Source organism: Chlorocebus sabaeus, chromosome 4 (assembly GCF_047675955.1).
Source record: "Chlorocebus sabaeus isolate Y175 chromosome 4, mChlSab1.0.hap1, whole genome shotgun sequence".
Classification (NCBI taxonomy): Eukaryota; Metazoa; Chordata; class Mammalia; order Primates; family Cercopithecidae; genus Chlorocebus; species Chlorocebus sabaeus.
The window spans coordinates 93701291-93725002 of NC_132907.1; the positions used below are offsets into that span (position 1 = coordinate 93701291).

Here is a 23712-nt window from a genome sequence, read left to right on the forward strand (position 1 = left end):
GGACGCGGAGAGGCGGGGGGAACCGCCTGTCCCGCCGCCCAGCGCTGTGCTCCCCTCGCCCCCAGCCCCAGGGAGGCGGTAGCGCAGTCCCGGGCTCGCTCTTGCCGCGACCTCCCAGACCTCCAGGCCGCGGGCTCGGGGAAGGGTGGGGACAGGGGAGCGCCGGGTGGGCGTGCGCGGGCGGGGCGGGCGTGCCGGGAGCTGCGGCGGTGTCTGCGCTCGCGAGTGCGCGGCGGGGGCGGGCAGGCTCCGCCCCGGGGCGGGAGGGGGCCGCGGGATTAAAGGCCACCCCGGCGGGCGGGGATCGGACTGTCGCAGGCACCCGCACCGGAGCGCGCCGGGTCTTCGCCGGGTCCCAGCCCCGCGCGACGGCCGAGCCCAGCCGGGACCCCCCGCGACATGCGCGTCCCAGCCCCGCGCTAAGCAGGAGGCGATGTGGGGACTCGGGTCCCGGGGCCCCGGCCGGGGGCTGCTGCTGGCGCTGGCGCTGGCGCTGGGCGGGCTGGCGCGGGCCGGGGGCGTGGAGGTGGAGCCCGGCGACGCGCACGGCGAGAGCGGGGGCTTCCAGGTGGTCACCTTCGAGTGGGCCCACGTGCAGGATCCCTACGTCATCGCGCTCTGGATCCTCGTGGCCAGCGTGGCCAAGATCGGTAGGTGGCCCCGGGGTCTCCGGGTCTGCCCGCGGGGTCTGCGGCCGCCTCTGCGGGGTCTGGGGGCTTCGTTGTGGCCGCGCCCATCAGGTCGGAGCCGGGCGGCCGCGGCTCGGGAGAGTCCGGCTCTCGGGTCCAGCAGAGCGAGACTCGGGAGCGACTCTGGCCGCGCTAAGCCGCCCCTGCGGGTCCCGAGGGTCTCCCCTACCCGGCGGGGGCACAGCCTCGGAGCCCCTGGCTCCCGGCTCCAGGCTCCTGGGTCCCTGTGGGGTCTCCGTCCGGCCTCCGCTCCGAGCCCCGCAGACTGTAGGCTGCTCGCGCCCGGGGAGTCCCTGGGGCCGGGTTTCCTTCGGGGTACTCAATCTTTTTAGAGAAACGTCCTTGGAGTGATGGCGCTTTTTCGTGCGTTACAAGGGCAGAAGGGAAAAGCGGTGCTACCCGCATGAAACCCAGCAGAATCCTCCCTACCGGCGCAGCGTTCCCATTGGCGGGCCTCCTTTTTTTTTTGGAAAATCCCGGTCGGTCAGATTTCTCTTCTCCTTAACTTGCGCCAATGAACCAGTAATGTGGGCACGGCAGGTAGCTCCTGGCAAGGTGACAGGAAGGTCAGCTTCCTGAGGAGCTCGTGGGGATCAAAGTTTCATGTGTTGGCCCACAGGGGAGGGTCTCTCCAGGGGTGGCAGAGAGGTGGTCACTTGTGTAGAGGGGAGATTAGGGGACCCGAGCGGGGCCAGGAGAAGCAAGATCAGAGCAGCAGGCGCCGCCGCAGGTTTCCAGAGCGGCTTTGGACTGGGGCGGGGTGGGGAGGGGGCGGCGGTTTGGATGCTGGGGCCAAGGAGGGGCGCCCACGCAGGACAGGGGAAGGACAGGCTTCGGGGAGAACAGCTGAGAGAACCTTGGCCTTGGTGGAACCTGGTACGCCCAGCAGGCTTGATTGGAGAAGGTGCCTTTTCCTGCAGTGACGCCTGCCGCTTGCCCTATTTATGCCAGGGTCTCCCCTCCCCTTCAGGCCCCTTGAGTGTTTGCTTTCTGTCTCCTAAGTGCTCTTCTGAGCCCTCCCGCCCCCTCCCTTCTCTGCAGCCTCCTCCCTTCTCTGCAGCCTCCTCCTCACCCCGGTGTCTTTCAGCTCCCGGCCTGGGCTGCCTGCTCTCCGGGCTCACGCTGGCCTCGCTGTGCTTTCCACTGGGGGCTTGCGATGGTGGCCGTGGGGGAGTCTCTGAGGCTGTCTGCCTCCTACAGGTGATTTCCTTGAGAAGGTCCCCTGGGGCATCAGGGAGGTCCAGCCTCAGCCTGGGCTCTGCGGATGCCCAGTCCTAAAGCTCACCCTGCTTTCCTCTGACGGGCGTGTCCCGCTGGTGTAAACTGAATAGGTAATTTCTTTTCTTTTCTTTTCTTTTCTTTTCTTTTCTTTTCTTTCTTTCTTTTCTTTTCTTTCTTTCTTTCTTTTTTTTTTTTTTTTTTTGAGACGGGGTTTCGTTCTTGTTGCCCAGGCTGGAGTGCAATGACGCGATCTCGGCTCACTGCAGCCTCCACCTCCTGCCTCAGCCTCTCTGGGATTACAGGCGCCTGCCACCAAGGCCGGCTAATTTGTATTTTTAGTAGAGACAGGGTTTCTCCATGTTGGTCAGGCTGGTCTTGAACTCCAGACCTCAGGTGATCCACCCGCCTCGGCCTCCCAAAGTGCTGGGATGACAGGCGTGATCCACCGCGCCCGGTCCTGAATATGTAATTTCTGTACAAGCTGGGGCCTCTCCCAGTTCAGCCCCGTGTACAGAGTCAGAATCTGGCATCGGAAGGTCCAAAGACAGCCACCAGGCACCAGCCAGCCCCATCTGGGAGCCCGCAGGGAGGGCACACTGACCGGGGCTTTGCCTGGCCTCAGAGTTTGTTATTCACCAGGAAAAGCCTTCAGGTCTCCCAGACACTTGGACTGGTTCTGGAAAGATGTCCTTGAGGGCAAGGAGGTTGCCGGCTCCAGCAGCAAGTCCCTGGGGCAGGGCGGTCCCAGAATGCATCTCCTGGGGAGCTGGCCCTTTACGAAGGCCCACCCTGATAGCACGGAGCGGCTGTCTTTGTCCCAGGATTGTTGGCCCCACCTGGGAAGGCAAGAGCCTCACCCTGCGCAGCTGTGAGAGCTCATCAAAGCATCCCACCGGCGCAGACCTCTCCAGACCTGCCCTCTACACTCGCTGTCATCCCCTCAACCCACTGTCCACGCTGCAGCCCCGGCAGTGACAGCTGAGGTCTGCCCTGGGTCTGCCCTGATTGGCCCCCAGGCTGTCCCACCCTCCATCCCCTCTCTGCCAGCCACACCTCTTGAACACAGCCCCTGGCCCTCCCTGTGTGCTTCCTCCCCCAACCCCTCCCCTGTGAACTCTGGACTTCTCAGATTCTGCTGGCCCAGACCGTCCTCCTTGTGCAGCCAGCCTCAGGCGCACGACCTGTGTTCCCAGAGGACCCTCACATCCAGGCCTTCACAGACGCCGGGGCCTGAGCCTGCACCACAGCGGGACTTCTCCCACTTTACCCAGCCTCCTTCACATGCCCACAGCCCCCAGACCAGGGTCTGAACCTACTAAACTGCTTGGCACATTTTGCTGTTTAAAATGGTCAGGGATTGGCCAAACTCTTTCAGTCTCAAGTTACACAAACAGAAATGTCTCTTCCAACAGAAAAGAGCTGCATTCCTGTTGCTTTTCCAAACGTTTGCTGAATTTCTCACACGTCCTGAGTGTTTCTAACTCACAGCCCCAGGCTTCTTCAATTTGTAACCTAGTTGGGGAAATAAGAGTCCCGGGATCTTGAAACCCACAGCAATGTTGATCCCTGGAGGCTTCTACTCCAGGCAGCTTGGGACAGAGGATGGCTAGAGGGCCAGAGCTGCCCCAAGCAAATGCTGGGGCTGGGGCCTCAGCAGGTAGCCCAGGTGCCGGGGCAAGGAACCGGTGCTGCTGTTGGCCCACCAGCCTCAAGCTGCGTGTCTGGGCTCCGGCAGGGGCTTCCCGCAAGTCCCCTATTTGTGTGCACTGGGGGTTCCCCTGCCTGTTACGGCATCTTTTTAAAATGCAGAAGGGGAGGCAGGGGCCGAGGCCAGAGAGCCAGTCACAGCACGGACCTCCCGGACTGAGAGGATGAGGAAGTCTTTAGCAGTGGAGGCGGCAGGGACTAGTGTCTGCCTCAGGCAGGGTGAGGGGGCTTCCTCCTGTGCCCCTTGGGGGCCCCCAGCCTGTAGCCACCCACACCAGGGTCACTCTAGGCCTTAGATGCCCACCAGATCCCCGCCTCACCCTGCACTGTCCGCGTTGGGGACCCTGGGCCAGGCTTTCCCTCCTTCCTGGGCTTCCTCTGGGGGCTGAGGCTGCGCCTTGCAGAGACCGCCAGGCCTGGCAGCACTGGCTGGGGGCCCTGGGGTGGGATTCAGGCAGCAGCAGGTGTCAGGACTGCCAGGAATGGGCCCCTGGAAGGAGAGGGAGATGGGGGTGTCAGAAGCCAGAGGGGAGGCCCAAGGAGGGTCCCTGGGGAAGCAGAGGGAGGCAGGGGGAGGCCCGAGCAACTCAGCTACAGCCTTGGAGGACTTTGGTCCCCACCTAGTGTCGTGGTGAGGAGTGGATGTGGTCAGATCTGGGTTCTCAGACGACTGGCCATGGGGCAGAGAATCTCACTGGGGAGATTCTGGGAAGACAGTGGGGAGCTTCCCTTGGGCATCAGGGCGGTGGACCGCAGGGCCTCTTTGGGGCAGGGGTGGAAATGTCACAGGGTCATCAGTGACACAGCAGGGGCCAGATCTCCCAGTCTCATCCTGTTCTCAACCCTTGGGGGGACTCTGCTGCACTGACCTCGCCTTGCAGCACAGCCACACACGAGCAACAGGACCCGACCAAAAAGGAATTGGGGGAGTTAAATTTTGAGATGTTGGAGACTGGGGAGGGGCTGGGGCCGGGAGTGGATTCTAGGCCCAGCTGCGTCCATTTGTCCCCAAGTGTTTGGCCGTGGGGACCCCTTGGGTTGTGGACGTACAGGAGGTGTGGGAGCCGACATCTCATGGACCCAAACTCCAGAGCTGGGCAGCGCTGGCTCAGGGAGGTGGCGCCTTGAGGGGGTAGGACCTGAGCAGCGGCAGTGATGGCCCACGGGGAAACCAGGACAGTGGGGCTGGGTGGGGGCGGGCTCTGGAAGAGGAGCTCGTGTTGCTGAGGGGGTTTGAGGGGGGAGGCCCAGGCTGCCCCACGTCTTGATGAGCCCTGGCTGGAAGGGCGGGTGGGAGCGAGACAGGTATCTGGAGTCTGCAGTGCCTCGCACAGCCATAGGAGGGTCGGGAGGACACTGGGGTGCAGGGTCAGAAGAGCAGCCTCCCCATCTCTGAGCGGTGCAGCTCTCCTGTGGGAGCGTGGGAATGCTTTTCCGCAGGAGCTTCAGCCTTGGGGTTGCAGTACCTCCTCCTTAACTGGACAGGGCTCAAGACCCAGATCCCTGAGCGCCAGATTCCCTGCTCTGGGTCCCAAATCTGAGGCACCAGGTGCCTCCTTGCTGTCTGAGTGGGGCGCAGGAGGTCGCCCTAACCCGGCACTCGATCCCGGACCCCCGCTGTCTAACCCAGGGTGTCCCAGGGAGCCTCTGCTACTGGGGGTGTGATACTGCCTAGACCACCTGCCTAAGCTGTGGATTTCTCCAAGGTGCAGCCCTCTACCAGGCACTCGGTGCCCAGGCTGTGAGGGCAGCTGTGGGGTCATCTTCACCTCCTGGGGTGGATGGTTTTATTGCACGTGCTCTGGTCCTGGAGGCAGGAATCCCTCAATGCGCACAGCGCCTACCCCCCACCATATCTGTTACCCACTCCAGTTGAACTGCCCTTAGATTCTCCTTGAAGAAGCATAGGAAAGGAGGGTCTGGGGACAAGGACGGCCTAGAAGGCCAGGGTGGGCAGCAGAGTCCCCAGGGGACCCCGACCTCCCAGGAGAGGACCAGTGAGAGGGCTCTGTGGATCCCAGTCCTGGCAGGAGATGTGCACTCAGTGGGTTTGGAGTCAGGAGCCCTCACAGGAGGCCTGGAAGCAAGGACTCTCCCAGGAATCTCCACAGGGGAGGGTCTGGCCCTGAAGGGGTGAAGTCTCATTTTCCAGGAGCTGCCCACAGGAGAATCAGCTGTAGGCTGTAAAACAATCCATGGCATTTGGAGCTAAGGTGTCGCCCAGGAGAATCCTGAGGAAAGGGGCAAAGGTTGGGAAGTGCTGATAGCATCTGGGGCAGGGAAGGAACCACCAGGGCTCCCTGTGGGTACCTGGCAGCTCTGCCAGAGGCCCAGAGAGAGAGAGGGATGGTGAGTCACTCTTGGCTGCCAGCCCCCCCAACCCCCTCCCTGCCACCCTGGGAGCTCCCCGCCTCTGGGCGTGTGTGGCGCTCCCTGTGACCACACAGGCTTGTTGAGATGCCTGTCTGAGCCCAAGCTCCAGCACCTAAGCAGTCTCATGTCTACCGCAGAAATGGCTGAACTCCCCCAGTGTGGCCGCCCCTACCGCCGGCTTCTCCAGGAGCCAGGGGCTGCACTGGGGCATGCTTAGAGCTGGGGTTCCCATCCTGCACATCATCTGCCCAGCGTCTGGGCCGAGTCCCACACCCAGGAGTCTCAGTGCACGATGAAGCTGCCAAGGCTCTCTCCATCTACCCTTGAGACAAGAGTCTTGGGATGCCAGGTGTCAGGGTGCCAGGTGTTGGGATACCAGGTTTCTGGGTACCAGGTCTTGGTGCCAGGTCTCAGGGTGCCAGGTCATGAAGTGCCATATCTCAGGGTGCTAGATCTTGGGGTATCACGTCTCAGGGTGCCAGGTCTCAGGGTACCAGGTCCTGGGGTGCCAGACTCCACCCTCCCCCAAGTCATGCACTCACCCCAGCTTCATCCCTTCATACTCAGCATCTCTCCTGCCCCTCCTTTCCTGAGCTCAGAGCCTTCCTCTTCGCAGTTCCTGAGGGCACCTCCTCCTCCAAGGTCTTTTGGCTCAACCAAGTTGGTGCCACAAGGGCAGGGACTGTCTGTCTTATTCCTCCTGTGTCCCCAGTGCCTGTCCCCAGCAGGGCCCTGCAGATCTGAGCATGTGAATGGACACCTGGATGGATGGATGACTGAAGAGATAGATGGATGAATGCATGGATTGATGGATGGATGAATGGATGAGTAAATGGATGCAAGGGTGGATGAGTGAATGGATGGATGGATGGATGGATGGATGGATGAGTGAATGGATGGATGGATGGATGGATGGATGGATGGATGGATGGGTGGATGGTTTGGGTGAATGGATGAGTGAATGGATGGATGGATGGGTGGATGGATGGATGGATGGATGGATGGATGGATGGATGGATAAATGGCTATCTGAATAAGTGAATGGGTGGATTGATGGATAGATGAGTGAGTGGATGGATGGATAGATGGATGGGTGAATGGATGGATGAGTGGATTGATGGAAGGATGAGTGAATGGATAGCTGGATGGATGAGTGGATTGATGGATGGATGAGTGAATGGATGGATGGGTGGATGGGTGGATTGATGGATGGATGGATAGACAGATGAATGAATGGATATATGGATGAGTGAATGGATGGATGGATGAGTGGACTGAAGGATGGATGGGTGAGTGAACTGAAGGATGGATGAGTGAATGAATGGATATATGGATGAGTGGATTGATGGATGGATGGGTGGATGAGTGAGTGGATGGGTGAATGGATGAGTAAATGGATGGATGGGCAGATGGGTGGATGGCTGATGACTGAATGGATGGTGGATGGATAAGTGGATTGACGGATGGATGAGTGAGTGGATGGGTGAATGGATGAGTAAATGGATGGATGGGCAGATGGATGGGTAGATGTGTGGAAGGATGGATGGATGGATGGATGGATGGGTGAATGGATGGATGCACCCACAAGGAGGAATGAATGAATGAGTAGATGGATAAATGGATGGATGAATGCACGCATGGGAGAGTAAAGGAGTGGAGGGATAAACATTGGCTTACCATGTGTAAGCTTCATCCAAAACCATCTGGACACTGGGCCCAGGAAGAGGCTGTCTCAGCTCCTTGGCTAAACTATTTCCTTAAATTACCACAGCGCCTCCAGTGAGCAGCACACCTACTTCCGGATGACAATGGCTTCAGAGGCGCCGCCTGCCAAGGAGTGGCAGACTTAACCTGCAAAGTGGGATCATTGACAAGCAATTGCAGCATCGGCTCAGAGCGCTCTGGCAGATCTGGGCTCAGCGTGGTGAGCACCATCGGCCCCACACAGAGCTTTCCCAGGAGTGGGTCATGTGCCCAGAGAGAAACCACACTCACCTGGCCTAAAACATGCTCTACTGTCAGCTGAAATCTTAGCTATGCCTTAGCTATGCCTTCTGAAATAAGACAGACAAACCCAGCCCCATCCTGATGTTGCCAGGCCTGGGAAGATGCAGACACACCCTGGGCAGGCCCTGACCTGGTGCTGGGACTGCCCAACCTGGCACCCTCCTGGGACAAAGAGTGGAACCTGGGTCACAGGCAGCCAATACCCTTAGCATACCAACCACTTTTAGGTATGCAAAGTCAAGCAGGACTCTGCAGCAGCCAGAGCTCTGGGCAATAGAGGAGCGCTCTCCAGTTTAATATTCACTCAATAAACATTCAGTGCCCACCACGCCCTATAGGCAGTGGGGATCCCACTTCAAATGAGACCCAAATATCCCAGGGGGCAGCACTCCTGGGAGGACACCAAGGACCAAAGACAGCCAAGAAGCCATCCCTGGGGCAGAGCGGCAGCCAGCCCTGTGGGTTGGGGGAAGCATGTTCAGGGAAGGAATAGCCAGAGTCAAGTGCCTGAGGCAAAAAGTGTGGATGAGGGTCAGGGGGAGTGTGTGTGTGAGGGCCGGGGGGCAGGGTGTGTGTGTGTGAGAGAGGGTCAAGGGAAGTATGTGAGTGTGTGAGGGGCAGGGGGAGTGTGTGTGTGTGAGGGGCAGGGGTGAGTGTGTGAGAGTGTGTGTGTGTGTGAGGGGCAGGGTGGAGTGTGTGTGTGTGAGAGGGGTAGGGGGAGTGTGTGTGTGTGAGGGGTAGGCGGAGTGTGTGTGTGTGAGGGGTAGGGGGAGTGTGTGTGTGTGAGGGGCAGGGGAAGTGTATGAGTGTGTGAGGGTCGGGGGAGTGTGTGTGTGAGGGCCGGGGGGTGGGGTGTGTGTGTGAGGGGCAGGGGGAGTGTGTGTGTGTGTGTGTGAGAGAGGGTCAAGGGAAGTATGTGAGTGTGTGAGGGGCAGGGGGAGTGTGTGTGTGTGAGGGGCAGGGGTGAGTGTGTGAGAGTGTGTGTGTGTGTGAGGGGCAGGGGGAGTGTGTGTGTGTGTGAGGGGTAGGGGGAGTGTGTGTGTGTGAGGGGCAGGGGTGAGTGTGTGAGAGTGTGTGTGTGTGTGGGGGCAGGGTGGAGTGTGTGTGTGTGAGGGGGTAGGGGGAGTGTGTGTGTGTGAGGGGTAGGGGGAGTGTGTGTGTGAGAGGGGTAGGGGGAGTGTGTGTGTGTGAGGGGTAGGGGGAGTGTGTGTGTGTGAGGGGTAGGGGGAGTGTATGAGTGTGTGAGGGTCGGGGGAGTGTGTGTGTGAGGGCCGGGGGGCGGGGTGTGTGTGTGAGGGGCAGGGGGAGTGTGTGTGTGTGAGAGGGTCAAGGGAAGTGTGTGAGTGTGTGAGGGGCAGGGGGAGTGTGTGTGTGAGAGGGTCAAGGGAAGTGTGTGAGTGTGTGAGGGGCAGGGGGAGTGTGTGTGTGAGAGGGTCAAGGGAAGTGTGTGAGTGTGTGAGGGGCAGGGGGAGTGTGTGTGTGTGAGAGGGTCAAGGGAAGTGTGTGAGTGTGTGAGGGGCAGGGGGAGTGTGTGTGTGTGAGGGGTAGGGGGAGTGTGTGTGAGGGGTAGGGGGAGTGTGTGAGGGGCAGGGGGGAGTGTGTGTGTGTGAGAGGGTCAAGGGAAGTGTGTGAGTGTGTGAGGGGCAGGGGGAGTGTGTGTGTGTGAGGGGTATGGGGAGTGTGTGTGTGTGAGGGGCAGGGGGAGTGTGTGTGTGTGAGGGGTAGGGGGAGTGTGTGTGTGTGAGGGGCAGGGGGAGTGTGTGTGTGTGAGGGGTAGGGGGAGTGTGTGTGTGTGAGGGGCAGGGGGAGTGTGTGTGTGTGAGGGGTAGGGGGAGTGTGTGTGTGTGAGGGGCAGGGGTGAGTGTGTGAGAGTGTGTGTGTGTGTGTGAGGGCCAGGGGGGAGTGTGTGAGGGGCAGGGGGGAGTGTGTGTGTGTGAGAGGGTCAAGGGAAGTGTGTGAGTGTGTGAGGGGCAGGGGGAGTGTGTGAGTGTGTGTGAGGGGCAGGAGAAGTGTGTGTGAAGGGTAGGGGGAGTGTGTGTGTGAGGGGTAGGGGGAGTGTGTGTGTGAGGGGCAGGAGAAGTGTGTGAGAGGTAGGGGGAGTGTGTGTGTAAGGGGTAGGGGGAGTGTGTGTGTGAGGGGTAGGGGGAATGTGTGTGTGAGGGGTAGGGGGAGTGTGAGTATGTGAGGGGTAGGGGGAGTGTGTGTGTATGAGGGGCAGGAGGAGTGTGTGTGTGTGTGTGTGTGAGTGGCAGGGGGAGTGCGTGGGTGTGTGAGTGGTGGGGTTATGCATGGGTGTGTGAGTGGCAGGCAGTAATGTGTGGGTGTTTGAGGAGCAGCAGGGGGTGTGTGTGTTTAGGGAGCAGGGGAACCCGTGGAGGAGAAGCGGAAGGTGGTCCTTGCACTCTGGCCGTGTGATGACCTTGTTCAGAGCTGGGGTGAGCTCTGGGTGGCTCCCTCACGTTGGCGAGTGCCTATACCAGCCTGAGCTCTGGGCTCCCTGCCCTGTCTGATTGCCGGCCTTCCCTTGGGGCTGGCTGTGTGTCAAGTCCATTTCCAAAGCCTCTTCATGTCAGTCTAGGAAAAATTGAGATGGAGCCTGGGGCCGTGCCCAGGCGGAGTCAGGAGAGCAGCCGGGGTGCCCAAGGGGTTCCCATGTGTGCACCGTCCACAGGGGCCTGAAAGGAAGGAGGGAGGGGCGGGCAGAGCAGGAGGGGCTGTAATAGCTGCCCTGGGCAGCGGGAATTCCACAAACGGGAGGGGCACATCCTGGGAGTGGGCCTGGCCGTTGGTGCTGCTGTGCTGGGGAGGATGGTTAGGGCTGCGACCGCAACTCCAGGTTGATGGCATGGACTCTGGGGTGGGTGGTGGGGGGCCGAGAAATCTCCCCACGTCTCCTCATGGAAGGCTCTGCCTTAGGGAAAGACCAGGTGACCCGTGCCGAGACCCTGGTCCCTGGAGGGCGGCCTTTGAGTGCCTCCCTGAGGGCTTTGTGCTGGGCCATCCCAGCTGGGCCCCCCTATCTGATTCTGGGAGCCATCCCTGGGCAGGGACAAAGCCAGGCTCCCCTTCTGGACTGTGCAGGGCTAGGGCAGAGGGAAGGAGCGGGGCCCGGGGCGCCGGCAGCTTCCTCCTTTCTCCTTCCTCCTTGGATCAGGGAACTTCCAAGTTCACCGCCTGCCGAGTTGCCATGCCAAAGTCCAAGGGTTTGAGCTCTCTGTTGGGAAAGGATTTCTTGCAAGTCTGAATGGGAAAGTTGAAAACACCTGTTTCTAAGAACTTTGGGGGTGATACAAAGTGCGGAAGAACAGCAGCTCCTGGGGGCTCTGTCCTCAGATTCAGCGCCAGATGTTCGGTGCAGAGGACACCGGGCTGACCAGACAGTGAAGACAGATTCCCCTTAGAACCCGGTCCTCAGAAGGCCCTCAGTGGGCCGTAGCACTCCTTCCCCACCTACCGGCTGTGGGACCCACTGGGCAGGGCTGCCCGAGGGACCACAGTGAGCAAAGCCCCCAACAGGCAAGGCCCAATGGGCCTCGGGGGGCAGGGTGGGCCCCAGGAGTGGTGGAGCCAGTGGCCACTGGTCTTGGGTGACTCTGCGGAGCTGGGGAGGGAGGGTGCAGGCCGGAGGCTGGGCCTCAGAGCCCCCCAAGGGACAGAGCCCCTGGACTGACAGCCCTGGTGGCACAGAGCCTGGGAGACCGCAGGTCAGGGAGGAAGAGGGAGTGTGTGTAAAGCGTCTGGGAACCGGAACCGGGACTGCCTGAGCACGCCTCCCCGAGGGTTTGCCCATGTAAGCGCCACTTCCAGGTTTCTGTCTTAATCCTGGTTTTCTCAAGATCTGAAGGTTAATTTTAGGATTAGTTAGAGCCAACTGTGATTAGGGAAGTAACCTCTTCCCAGAAAGCAGGGTGCCCTCCCGAGCCGGGGCTGGGGCCTTGCCAGGCGCCATCGTCTCTGCATCTCTGGATTTTGCCCACTGCCCACACCCAGCACACAGCGGGGGAGTCTCTTCAGGCGGAACTGGCTTGGGTTGGTTGAGCGCTGCTCCCAAGAGAAGCTCCAGTGGCTGTGTGTGGCCCGCCTGCCTTCGGAGGGAGAGGAGCCCTCGGGTGCAGCCCTGTTGCCAGAGGTGCCGACAAATGGGAGAGCTGCGTTACTGTGTACCAACATCACAGGGGGAGAAGGCGAGGGGGGCCCAGGGCTGCTGTCTGCCCACTAGAGCTGTCCCTGGGCCCCTGAGGAGCACGTGTTGCATGGAGGCGGCAGATGTGTGCTGGGAAGTCAGACGTGGCCGTCTCAGCATCCACTGTGTCTCAGGAACCCCGTGGTCAGGACCCACCCAACTGCCCACGGGGCTGACGCATTCTCTGCCCACACACCCCGGCGGGACAGACCCTGGCATCACTCGTGCGCCTGGCGCTCTCCTCCCATCCCACTCCGCATCCTCGGAGGGGCCACATGCTTTTAGGGGGCACTTGGGCTCTGTTAGAGCAGGGGGTGAGGGCTCCCGTGTGTGAGGGCTCATCTAGCACCTGCGTCCCGGCACAGCGGCTGTGCCATGCGCCAGCCTTCCTCCCAGCCTTCCTCCCAGCCTTCCTCCCAGCCTTCCTCCCAGCCTTTCTGCACCTGTGTCCCGGCACAGCGGCTGTGCCATGCACCAGCCTTCCTCCCAGTCTTTCTCCTCCCCAAAAAGCATCAACAAAATGGAGCTCCCAGATACTGCCCGAGGTAAATGTTGCCAATCAAAACCCCAAAGGAGCTGCCGAGTCCCGGCTGTAACCAGTGCCACTGTCGTGTTCCAGAAGCATCCCTGGCTTTGTGGCTTGCTGGAGTCTCAGCAGCTGGGTCTCAGTGGTCCCAGCCCACACCACGCAGCCCACAGTAGGTGCACACCCCCCTCCCTCACCCTCCTGGTGTCCAGGTTCCCAAGTCTCAGTGTCGCTGCAGGAGGCAATTCTCCAGCCTCAGTTTCCGCTCTCTTGGGTTTTGCTGCAGTGGAAACCTCTGTAACCGCCTTTGCCCCTTTTATCTTCCAGTGAAAAGTGAGACTGGTATTTGGTCTGATCTTGGTAACGCCGGACAGTAGTGTCGGCACCGTGGAGTCAGAACTGATAGGTGGGTCAGGAGGAGACTGGCCGCCGGGCCTCTGCACGCCTGGCCCTTCCTCCAGGGGTGCCTCGGCCTGGGCTCCGCCTGCCCACCGCACACACACTCTGCCTGGAATGCTGTCCTCGTCCCCTCAGCCTGGCCCTCTCCAGCCCACCCCAAAAGGAGTGCCCCCCACAGCTTCGGGGACACCCTTTCTTAGAAAATGAATGGACTTAAATTTCTTAGTAAAGTTGTGGATTTACAGAATATTGAGCTGATAGTATAACGTTCCCTCTAGCCACACCCCAGCCCTTCCCTCCCCCAGTCCCCCCTACTGCTAACAGGCGGCATCGGTGTGACAGCTTTGTCATGATGCAGCCACTCCTGATACATTATTATTAATTGAGGTCCACAGTTTACATCAGGGCTCATTCTTGGTGTTGCACTTCTGTGGGTTTGGACACGGGTACAATGACATGGATCCAGCATTACAGTCTCATCCAGAGAACTTCATGGCCCTAAAAATCCTCTGTGCTCTGCCTGTTCATCCCTCTCTCCCCCTAACCCGTGGCAACCACTGTCTCCATAGTTGTGCCTTTTCCAGAATGTCATGTAGTTGGAAACCTATAGCGTGCAGCCTTCTCAAAGCGGCTTCTTTTACTTATTCATTGCATCTGTGTTTCCTCCGTATCTGTTCATGACTTGACAGCTCATTTCTTCTTAGCACTGAATGAGATTCCACTGTCTGGATCCATCCATCTACTGAAGGACATCTCAGTCGCTTCCAGGGTTTTTTGGTGATTATGAATAAAGCTGCTATAAACCTCCATGTGCAGGCTCTTGTGTGGACAGAGGATTTCAATCCTGTGGGCCTGACCGTTGGGTTGTGTGGTCATGGCCTGCTTAGGTTTGTAGGAAACTGCCGTGCTGTCTTCCAAGTGGCTGCACCACCCTGTGCCCCAGCAGTGCTGAGGGCGCACTCCTGTGACCCCACATCCTCTCCGGCCTTCGGTGCTATCCGTGTCCTGGGTTTCAGCCACGCTAACGGGGGCGTGACGGTGTCTCCGTGTGTTTTAATTTGCAGCTCCACCATGACATGGGCGGCTGTGCGTATTTCAGGGGCTCATCTGCCGTCTCCCTGTCTTTGGTGAGGGGTCTGCCCAGATGTTTGGCTCATTTCTCAGCGGGTTGTTTATTTTTCCTATTGAGTTTTTAGAGTCCTTTGCGTGTTTTGAATTATAAACTCTTTAGGAGATATGTGTTTTGCAGATATCTTCTTTTGCAGAGAAAAAGTTTTTAATTTAAAAGTCCGATTTATCAATTTTTTCTTTTATCGCTCATGCTTTTGGTGTTGATCAAAAAATTCATCACCAAACCCCAGGTTATGTAGCTTTTCTTCCATGCTATCTTCTAGAAATTTTATAGTTCTGTGTTTTACATTTAGGTCTTTTGTACACTTAAATGCCAGCCTTGCCATCCGAGAACAGTCAGATACTCTTGCCTCTGCCCAGCAAGGCCAATGGGGCCACAGTGCTCTCCATGTGGCTCACAGTTTTGCTGGTGCGTGTTGGATATTTTAGGATCTCACATGTGGATAGGCAGGTATCTGACCCCTTAGGAGGCTGGAGGGAATCGTGATGGGAGGTTACAAGAATGCAGGGTGGAACCTGCAGAGACAGGAAGAAGGGCGAGGCCAGGGGAGACATGGGAAGACCTGGTGGGACAGCAGGTGTCCAGGCACAGCTTTGAGACAGTGTGAGCCACAGGAGGTCTCGGAGCACAGCAGTGCCCAGAGAAAGCTGCGTGTGCTGCTGGCGCGTCTTCCCACCCACCCCTGCACCCAGCAGCCCTGGCCTTTCCCACGGCTCCTTCACCTCCGTTTCCCTTGCCTTCCCCCCGTAGGATTCCCCAGGCAGCTGAACCCATTGACTCACAGAAGATAGCACCCACGGACGCCTGCCTGGGCCTTTCCGGGCTGCGTCTGTTCAGCCCGTGGGTAGCGGGCCCTCAGCAAATACCTGAAAATGCACTGGGCATGTTCGCCTGCCAGGCAGAGAGCTCATGCATCCATGGGCCTCATCTTTTCCTCGGTTAGCTTTGTCAGAGGAAAAATCCAGTGGTTCTAGGGTTCACTCGAGAAAACAGCAGTCTATGCCCACCTTGTCCCCTGGACCCTGCTCCCCTGCGGTCACCACAGTAAAGCCCAATGAGGTCTCCACCCCGGGCTTGGAGACAGCCTGACTGAGCCGGCCCCTGTCTCCAGGCCGGGACTGAGCGTGGTGCCGGCTCTCGGGGTATGTCCCGCGGGTTCGGCCTTTCCACCAGCGCTTCCGTCCCACACGAACACCTTAGAGCTTGGTGGCAGTGTACGGCCACGTTTGCTTCCCCACACAGCATCTGGCTGTGCCTGGAGGGAACCATGGTCTCTGTTGCTGCTCTTGGCAGCCTTCTCTGAGCTTCCAGCAAGTGGCTCTGCTCCCGGCAAGCTGCTGCGCTCTGCGAGGGGCCCAAGCACCTGGGGATCCGCCTGCTTCCAATGCCCCCAGGCCTCCAGCGGCTCCCCCTGTCCAGCCCAGCACCTGTCTCCCCAAAACACTCTCCTCCACATCGCCGGAGCCCCTCTTCTCCTGAAGCCTCCCCCATCCCTGCTCAGGCCCTGGGAAGCCAGCTGAGAGCTGTGTGGCTGAGCGCTGACTGCAGGGGGGTCAACGCCGGCTGCCCCCACAGCCCCTCTGAGACGCCTTTGCTTTGCTTGATTGATGCCGCGGGCACTGGTTTCCCTTCCAAATCATCAGGCCCTGCGCCAGCTTCTTCTGGCCTGTGTGCGAGACTCAGAGGCCTTCCTCGTTCCTGCTGCTTTGCAGGGGGCCTCCTCCCCCTCCCCGCGCCCCATTCTCCTCTCACTCCCTGACGTGCTTTGGGGTACAGCTAACCTCACCTGCTGTGCCAGGTCCCTGGCGGGCCACTGAGTCTGGAAACGCAAGCTTGGTGCTGGGAACAGCTGTGGCGGTGCCTGTCTGTGGTTCTCCATCTTCTGCCCACGCCTGAGTTCCAGGGTTCCACACTCAGCCCACACGTGTCCAGCCTACTCTGCCCTCAAGCCCTTCCTTCCTCTCTCCCTCCCTTCCTCCCTCCTTCCCTCCTTCCCTCCTTCCTTCCTTCCATCTAGCTCTGTTGCCCAGGCTGCAGTGCAGTGGCACGCACTCGGCTCACTGCAACCTCCACCTCTTGGCTTCAAGCGATTCTTATGCCTCAGCCTCCTGAGTAGCTGGGATTACAGGCGTGCGCCACCGTACCCAGCTAATTTTTGTAATTTACTTTAGTAGAGACAGAGTTTCACCATGCTGCCCAGGCTGGTCTTTAACTCCTGGCTTCAAGTGATCCACCCCACCATGAGCCCCATTAGCCCCCCAAAGTGTTGGGATGACAGGCGTGAGCCACCATGCCTGGACCCACATTTTCTTTATGTGTCTTTTTTCTCTATCTTTGGAGATAATTTTTTTTTTTTTTTTTTTGAGACAGGATCTGGCTCTGTCACCCAGGTTGGAATGCAGTGGTGCGATCTCAGCTCATAGCAGCCTCCACGTCCCAGGCTCAAGTGATCCTCCTGCCTCAGCCTCCCAAGTAGCTGGGACCACAGGCAAGCACCACCATGCCTGGCTAGTTTTGGTATTTTGTAGAGATGGGGTCTCACTACGTTGCCCAGGTTGGTCTCAAACTCCTGGGCTCAAATGATTCTCCCGCCTCTGCCTCTCAAAGTGCTGGGATCACAGGTGTGAGCCACCAGGTCCAGCCTGAGAGAAATTTTTTTTTTTTTTTTTTTTTTTTTTTGAGGCGGAGTCTCGCTCTGTCGCCCAGGCTGGAGTGCAGTGGCCGGATCTCAGCTCAGTGCAAGCTCCGCCTCCCGGGTTCCCGCCATTCTCCTGCCTCAGCCTCCCGAGTAGCTGGGACTACAGGCGCCCGCCACCTCGCCCGGCTAGTTTTTTGTATTTTTTAGTAGAGACGGGGTTTCACCGTGTTAGCCAGGATGGTCTCGATCTCCTGACCTCGTGATCCGCCCGTCTCGGCCTCCCAAAGTGCTGGGATTACAGGCTTGAGCCACCGCGCCCGGCCGAGAGAAATTCTTAACCTCCTCTTTCAACTCCTCTGTTGAGTTTTAAACTGTAGCTGTCACATTTGCCTCCCGGGAGGTCTTCCTCTCGAATGGCCTTGCCCTTACGGCGTGGGGGCGATGGTGATGCCGAGGCCTGCGTCTCCCTGCGGCGTCTCCATCCCCGGGCGCGCTCTGGGCTGCTTGTGATTCCGTAGCTGGGCTCCGAGGCTGAGTACCCCTCACCCCTTCCCCTGGCTCCATCGCTGTGAGGGGCGGGCGCCAAGAAGCTGAACGGGAACTGCAGCCGCACGGGTGTGGGCGGGGACTCGGGTGTCTGTGGGGCGGGGACTCGGGTGTCTGTGGGGCAGGGACTCGGGTGTTGGGGTTGGGGATGGGATGCCAGTGTCTTTGGATCCCCCCAGGATGAGTGCAGTGGCTCAACCTGTAATCCCAGCACTTTGGGAAGCCAAGGCTGGAGGATCACATGAGCCCAGGAGTTTGAGACCAGCCTGGGCAACATGGTGAAACCCCATCTCTACGAAAAATACAAAAATTAGCCAGGCCTGGTGGTGCTTGCCTGTGGTCCCAGCCACTAGGGAGGCTGAGGTAGGAGGATCACTTGAACCTGGGACTTGGAGGCTGCATACTTGCACTCCAGCCTGGGCAATAGAGCCAGACATTATTTTTTTAAAAAAAGAGAAGCAGCTGGATCCCTCCTTCTGACCTGACCTGACCCGAAAACTTAAAAACAAGGATAATAAGTAACCTGTCTTATCTTTCGTTTTCCTCGGGTTTGAGAACAAAGTCAACCCACTCTCTCTGAAGGAGTCTGATTTTCAATCTTTACAACTGCCCAGAAAAGTCAAGATTATCACCTTCCATGAGGAAACCAGATCTGCACGGGTTAAAACAGCCTGTTGGGAAGTGGCCAGACAGGTCCCTGGTAGCAGCGCCCGGAGGGTGGGGAACCCCCGGGGTCTGGCTCTGGTTTGCGGCTGTCCCGGCTCTGGAGTGGTGCCTCACTTGGTGGGACGGCCCCACAGGACAGGGAGCAGTGTAGGGGCCCTCGGGAGGACCCCGGGCCCTCCTGCCTTTGGGGCAAATGACGGAGACACAGGGCACACCTCACGTAAGAATGTGCCCTGTGCGGGCTGCCCTGGCCGTGCTGTGTGCCCCAGCACCCTCTGGGTCCCTTTCGCGTGTCTTTCCAACCTTTGTCCTCTCCAGGCGGCATCAGTGTCAAGAATCAATCCTCCCAACCGTCCCCTGCTCCTGCGTCCAGGCGAAGCTCGTAACAAAGTCCTGGCTTCGCGAGCAGGGTAGTGGTGGACAGATAGGTAGAGGAGGATGGCTCCCTCATAGTGGTGGTGTCCGTGGCCACATGAGCAGTTAGCAGGCTTGGAACCTGCTCACACACAGCCGACCTGTACAAAATAATTCCCCGGAGAGCACAGCCTCGCTGGAGTTCCTCTCCTGAGGGATAAAGGTCAGCAAGACCCGAACTTGCTCCCCTGCAGGGCATTTGCAAACTCTTTGAAGCCTTTCAGAGGCTCCACCTGCACCCCAACCCCACCCCAAAGTGAGGAGGCCTCATGCCTTTGCCTCAGTGGTTCATATTCATTTCATCTCCATGGTAGTCACTCCCCTCCCAACACGGCCACTCTCCCCACCGCCCATAATGGTCACTCTCTTCCCCCCACCATGGTCACTCCCCACCTCCCCCAAAGTGACTCTCCCCGCCATGGTCACTCCCTACTCCCCACCCCCCCCAGTCAGTCTCCCCACCATGGTCACTCCCCACACCCCCCCCAGTCACTATCCCCCCCAGTCACTCTCCCCCCCCACAGTCACTCTCCCCACCATGGTCACTCCCCGCCCCTTCCAACGGTCACCCCCCCGGCACATGTCCAGATGCTCCTCCCACAGCGGCCTCCCTCCCTTAAGAGCCTCTGAAGCTGAAAACTGAGGAGGCTGCTGTTTCTCATTTTCCAGGTCTCCAGCCACCAGGGCCGCCATCCCCTCTTTCTATTAAAGGGGTCACTGCATCCATGCCATTCTGAGGCCTTTTCTCATTTGTGCAGGGAAAGCAGGGGAGGGGTGGCTGCTGCTGGCCCCTGCTTCTCAGCGCTGTGCTCCGTGTGGCACCCACGTGGCCGCTGTGCCCCGCAGGCATCTGCTGCTCTGCCAGGCACAGGCATCGGGTCTGGGAGCCACTTTGCTAGCTGAGGTGTGAGCCCCTGCTGTGTGCCACCCAACCATTCGCACCCCTGCCCTCTGAGACTCTGGCCTGGCCCCCATGCAGGGGCCACGTCGGTGGCCGGCCAGGAGCTGGGCACAAACACCCCTTCTCCTTCAGCCCCCGCATTTAGAGACAGTAGCCTCAGAGCTCTGAGGGGTACAGGTCCTGGTGCCCACAGCCCCCGAGGGAGACACTGCCCAGCAGCTGAGGGTTTGTCTGCTGTCCCCACTCTGAGCCCCTGGGCTCACCCAGGGGCAATAGGAGGAACCAGTAGGGCTGTGAGCCTGGGGAGCCTGAGATCTGGCCACTGCCACCGGACACACCAGAGGAGGCCCTCGGAGTTCTCTCCTGAGGGCCAAATCCCACAGCCCCTGCAGCGGCTCAAGGTTCAGCCAGTCCTGGACCCTGCACGTCTACTGCCCTGGGCCCTCGCTGCAGCCCCGGGGGCTATTTCCTCACTTTACAGAGGGGAGCCTGAAGCAAAGAGGGCAGGTCACACCTCCTGGGTGGGTCACAGGATGCGGGGGCTGCAAGAACATGGGGAGACATGTGCCCCTTGGGTTCCCCGGGGTTCGGAGCTGGAGGAAGCCCCACAGCAATGGCTTCTGGCACCTTCCCTCCCCAGGCGCCTCACATAGAACACTGTCTCGCTTGCTGGAAGCTTCCACAGAAGCTTGTTCCCTTCCCTTGTTTAGTTGTTGATAAACCAAAGGCAAAAACACAGGAAGTGCTAAACTTCCGTGATTGATCAAGAGGGTTTTTCATAATTTCTACTTTGAAATCAATGATTTTAAAGGGCAAGAGAGAAGAGAGGGTGAGGAAGGTGGGGGTGGGTGGGACTCTGAGAATCCAGGCACCGGGTGAAGATGGGAAACCCCCAAGAGCTCTGGGGGCCCAGGTGTCTGTCCAGAGGCCCCAGCCTCACGCAGACGATTCGCCAATTCAGGAGAAACCACTACCGTGGATGAGATTTCCAGTGGACACGTCTTCCTTTCTTGCCCATTTCATGGAACAAGAAGAAAGTTCTTTATTAGTAACTCACACACACATTATACACATTGCAAGATTCTCTGCTTGCTTTTGATTTTCAGCAGTTTGACTATGACGTGCCCATAGGTATGATTTTCCCCATATTTGCATTGCTTGGGGTTTGCAAAATTTCTCAAACCTATAAATGTGTGTCTTTCAACAAACTGGGGACATTTTCTACCATTCGTTCTTCAAGGTTCCCCTGCCCCATTCTCCCTTCTTTCCAGAGCTCCAGCTACACATACATTAGGCCTTTTTCTGGGCGAGGATGGGACCTCTCTCTGTCTGTCACCCAGACTGGAGTGTGGCCTCGACCCCCCCAGGCTCAATGGATCCTCTGGCCTCAGCCCCCTGAGTAGCTGCAATTATGGGCACAAACCACCAGGCTTAGCTAATTTTTAAATTTTTTTGTTGAGATGGGTTTTTGCTATGTTGCCCAGGCTGGTCTTGAACTCCTAGGTTCAAGCGATTCTCCTGCCTTGGCCTCCCACAGTGCTGCGGCTACAGCTATTGATTTTGCCCCACAGACCACTGAGGCTCCAGTCACTTTTAAAAGTATTTTTTCTCCTTGTTTTTCCGATTGGATGATTTCTATTGATCTGTCTTCCAGTTCACTCTCTTTGCTGCCATTTCTGTCTGCTCGTAAGTCTGTCCATTGAGTTTTTATGTCAGAGATTCTAGGGTTTCTGCTTGGTTCTCTTTGATAAGTTCTATTTTAGGTGTCAGCAAACTACAGCCCGTGGGCTGCCCACTGGTTTTTGTAAAGTTTAACTGGAACGCCCGTCTGTGTCGTTACGGCAGCTTTCGACGCTCGTCTGTGTCATAACAGTGGCTTTCGGCCACAGTGGTAGTGAGTGGTTGTGAAGCGATCCTCCTGTTGGCAGCTGGAAGAACCTGAAATACTGACAATCTGCCTTTAAGAAAAAACGTGCCAAGCCCTGTTCCACTGCACCGCTGCGGTTTGTCCTTTTTAAGTGATTATGAGGACGTTTCTTTTCTATCCTTGAGCAGCTGTTTTAGGCCCTTGTCTGCTGATTCCAGGGTCTGACCATCTTGAGTTCTCCTCTGATTTGAGCTGGGCCACATTCCCTCTTCTTCACGTGTCTCCTGACTCCGGTTGCCCCAGGACGTTGGGACTGGTGTCTTGCTGGGGCCTGTGTTCCGCTGTGGTCCCTGGAAGGCGCCGCTGGGCCTCCGGTGGCTGAGGCTTGTTGCTGCTTTGAGCAAAGCCCTGAGATGGCGGCAGCTGGGATCTGCATCCCAGGTCTTTTCGCTGCTGTGGGCAGCTTGGGACCTGCCTGTATTCATCTGTTCTCACGCTGCTAGTAAGGGGGCCCGGGCCATCCCGGAGGGGGCGTGGCTGTCTCAGAGGAGGCGGGGCCGTCTCGGAGGGGCGGGGCTGTCTCAGAGGGGGCGGGGCTGTCTCAGAGGGGCGGGGCTGTCTCAGAGGGGGCGGGGCTGTCTCAGAGCGGGCGTGGCTGTCTCAGACGGGGAGGGGCTGTCTCGGAGGGGGCGGAGCGGCTGGGTCCCAGAGAGGAAGGGGTGTGGGGTCTTCCCGGCGTCTGGGACAGAGGCATGGCTGGCTCTGAGGCTGCCTTCATTCTGTCCCAGCGCTGTTGCTCAGGGTGGTTTGGAATTGAAGGATCTCCTGATTCTCTAGGGAACCGCTGGCAACGTTCATGTTTCCATTTAAAACCCGACTAGGTCTGCTTGAGTGTTGTAAATGTGCAATGTCTACAAACACCTTGTGACTTGAGCGCAGGGAGCCCAATCCTGAACGGGCTGTTCTCGGTGCTGTGTGGACTTCATCTGGCAGGAAGCAGCTTCCCGGCCCGGAGGCCCGGCCTCGCTCAGAGAGGGGGTCCCCGCCCAGCCCCCGGGAGCCGGCTCCCCTGTCCCACACCAACCTGAGCACTCACTGGGAACCGCACCCACAGGCAGGGACGCGTGGGGTCACGCAGGCACATCTGCCAGGCTGCACGGTGGCCGCCGTGAGCACCTTTACCTCTGTCCCGGCCTTGACGGCCGACACATTTACTGGGATTCCTCGCCGGTGCCCTGCGTGATACTGAGGTCAACTGAGGTCAACTGAGGTCAGAGTGCACTGGTGAGCTCCGCTGGACCTGTAGGGGCGGGTGGCGGAGAACTCAGACCCACGGCTCTGCTAGGAGAATGGGGTGGACCCTGCGTGGGTCTCTGCGCATCTCTGTGTCTCTGTGTCTCTAGGAGTCTCTGTGCGTGCACGTGTTCCTGCATGAGTCTGCGCCTGCCTGTGGAACGCCCCGGCCGCTTGTGCCCTGCAGAGTGGGTACCTGTGCTTCCGCCCGCCTTCCTGGCCTCGCTGCCCCCCCTCCCTCCCTGCTCAGCCGGGCTGTTTCTGGGAGGCAGAGTTTAATCCTCCGGGACATGCTCCTGTTAAAGTAAAACCACAGGATTGACTGCGCTGTTGCATTTTTGCGGACTCGGCTGAATCTCTGTCACCTTGAAGGGTCCTTGGAGGCAGCGGAGGCCCCAGGCCTGACCAAGCCCTGTCCCTCTGTGCTCTGAGGGGTGTGACATGCGTCGGCTGTGGCCTTCCTGAGCGCCCCCGGGGCCCAGGGAGAAGCCCTTTCCGGCGCCCACTCCAGAAATGTCCGGTTTGCCAGCGCCGGCCCTTCCTCCTCCAGGCACAGGGTTTGTAATTAGAACTAAAAGCGTCTGTCCCCTGTCGTAACCATCAGGCCGCCGAGCCATTGTGTGCTTAATTAGCTGTGACTCTCCAGCCTCGGCAATCAGTTACCTAAGGGCCTGCATGTCCCCAGGTTTGTCCCCTTGTTTGGAAGCCACACAGGCTGTGGCAGACGGACTCAGGGCCCGGCCCTGTCCACACTGGACCCGTGTACACACCAGCCCTGTCCACACTGGCCCTGTCCACATCAGCCCCGTCCACACTGGCCCCGTGTCCACACTGGACCCCAGCCCTGTCCACACTGGCCCTGTCTACACCAGCCCCGTGTCCACACCACCCCAGTCCACACCAGCCCGGTGTCCACACCGGCCCCATCCACACCGGCCCCATCCACACCGGCCCCATCCACACTGCCCCAGTCCGCACCAGCCCTGTCTACACCAGCCCTGTCTACACCAGCCGCATCCATACCAGCCCCATCCACACTGGCCCCATAAGCAAAGGCTGGATTTTCCAGCTGATGAAGAACCTCGTGTCAGTAGGAAGGATCAGTGCCCAGCAGGGGAGCAAGTCAACTGGACTCATTCACAGAACAGGC

The 23712-nt window shown here is 58.9% G+C and overlaps 1 protein-coding gene across 1 annotated transcript in view; it reads left to right on the forward strand.

Annotated features, from left to right (window-relative positions):
• Positions 1-433: 433 nt before the first annotated feature.
• SLC9A3 (solute carrier family 9 member A3) overlaps positions 434-23712 on the forward strand; it is a 43085-nt gene continuing 19806 nt past the window's right edge. Inside the window, exon 1 of the mRNA XM_073014903.1 lies at positions 434-650. Within this exon, the coding sequence (XP_072871004.1) occupies positions 434-650 (217 nt within the window). The remainder of the gene's footprint in view (positions 651-23712) is intronic.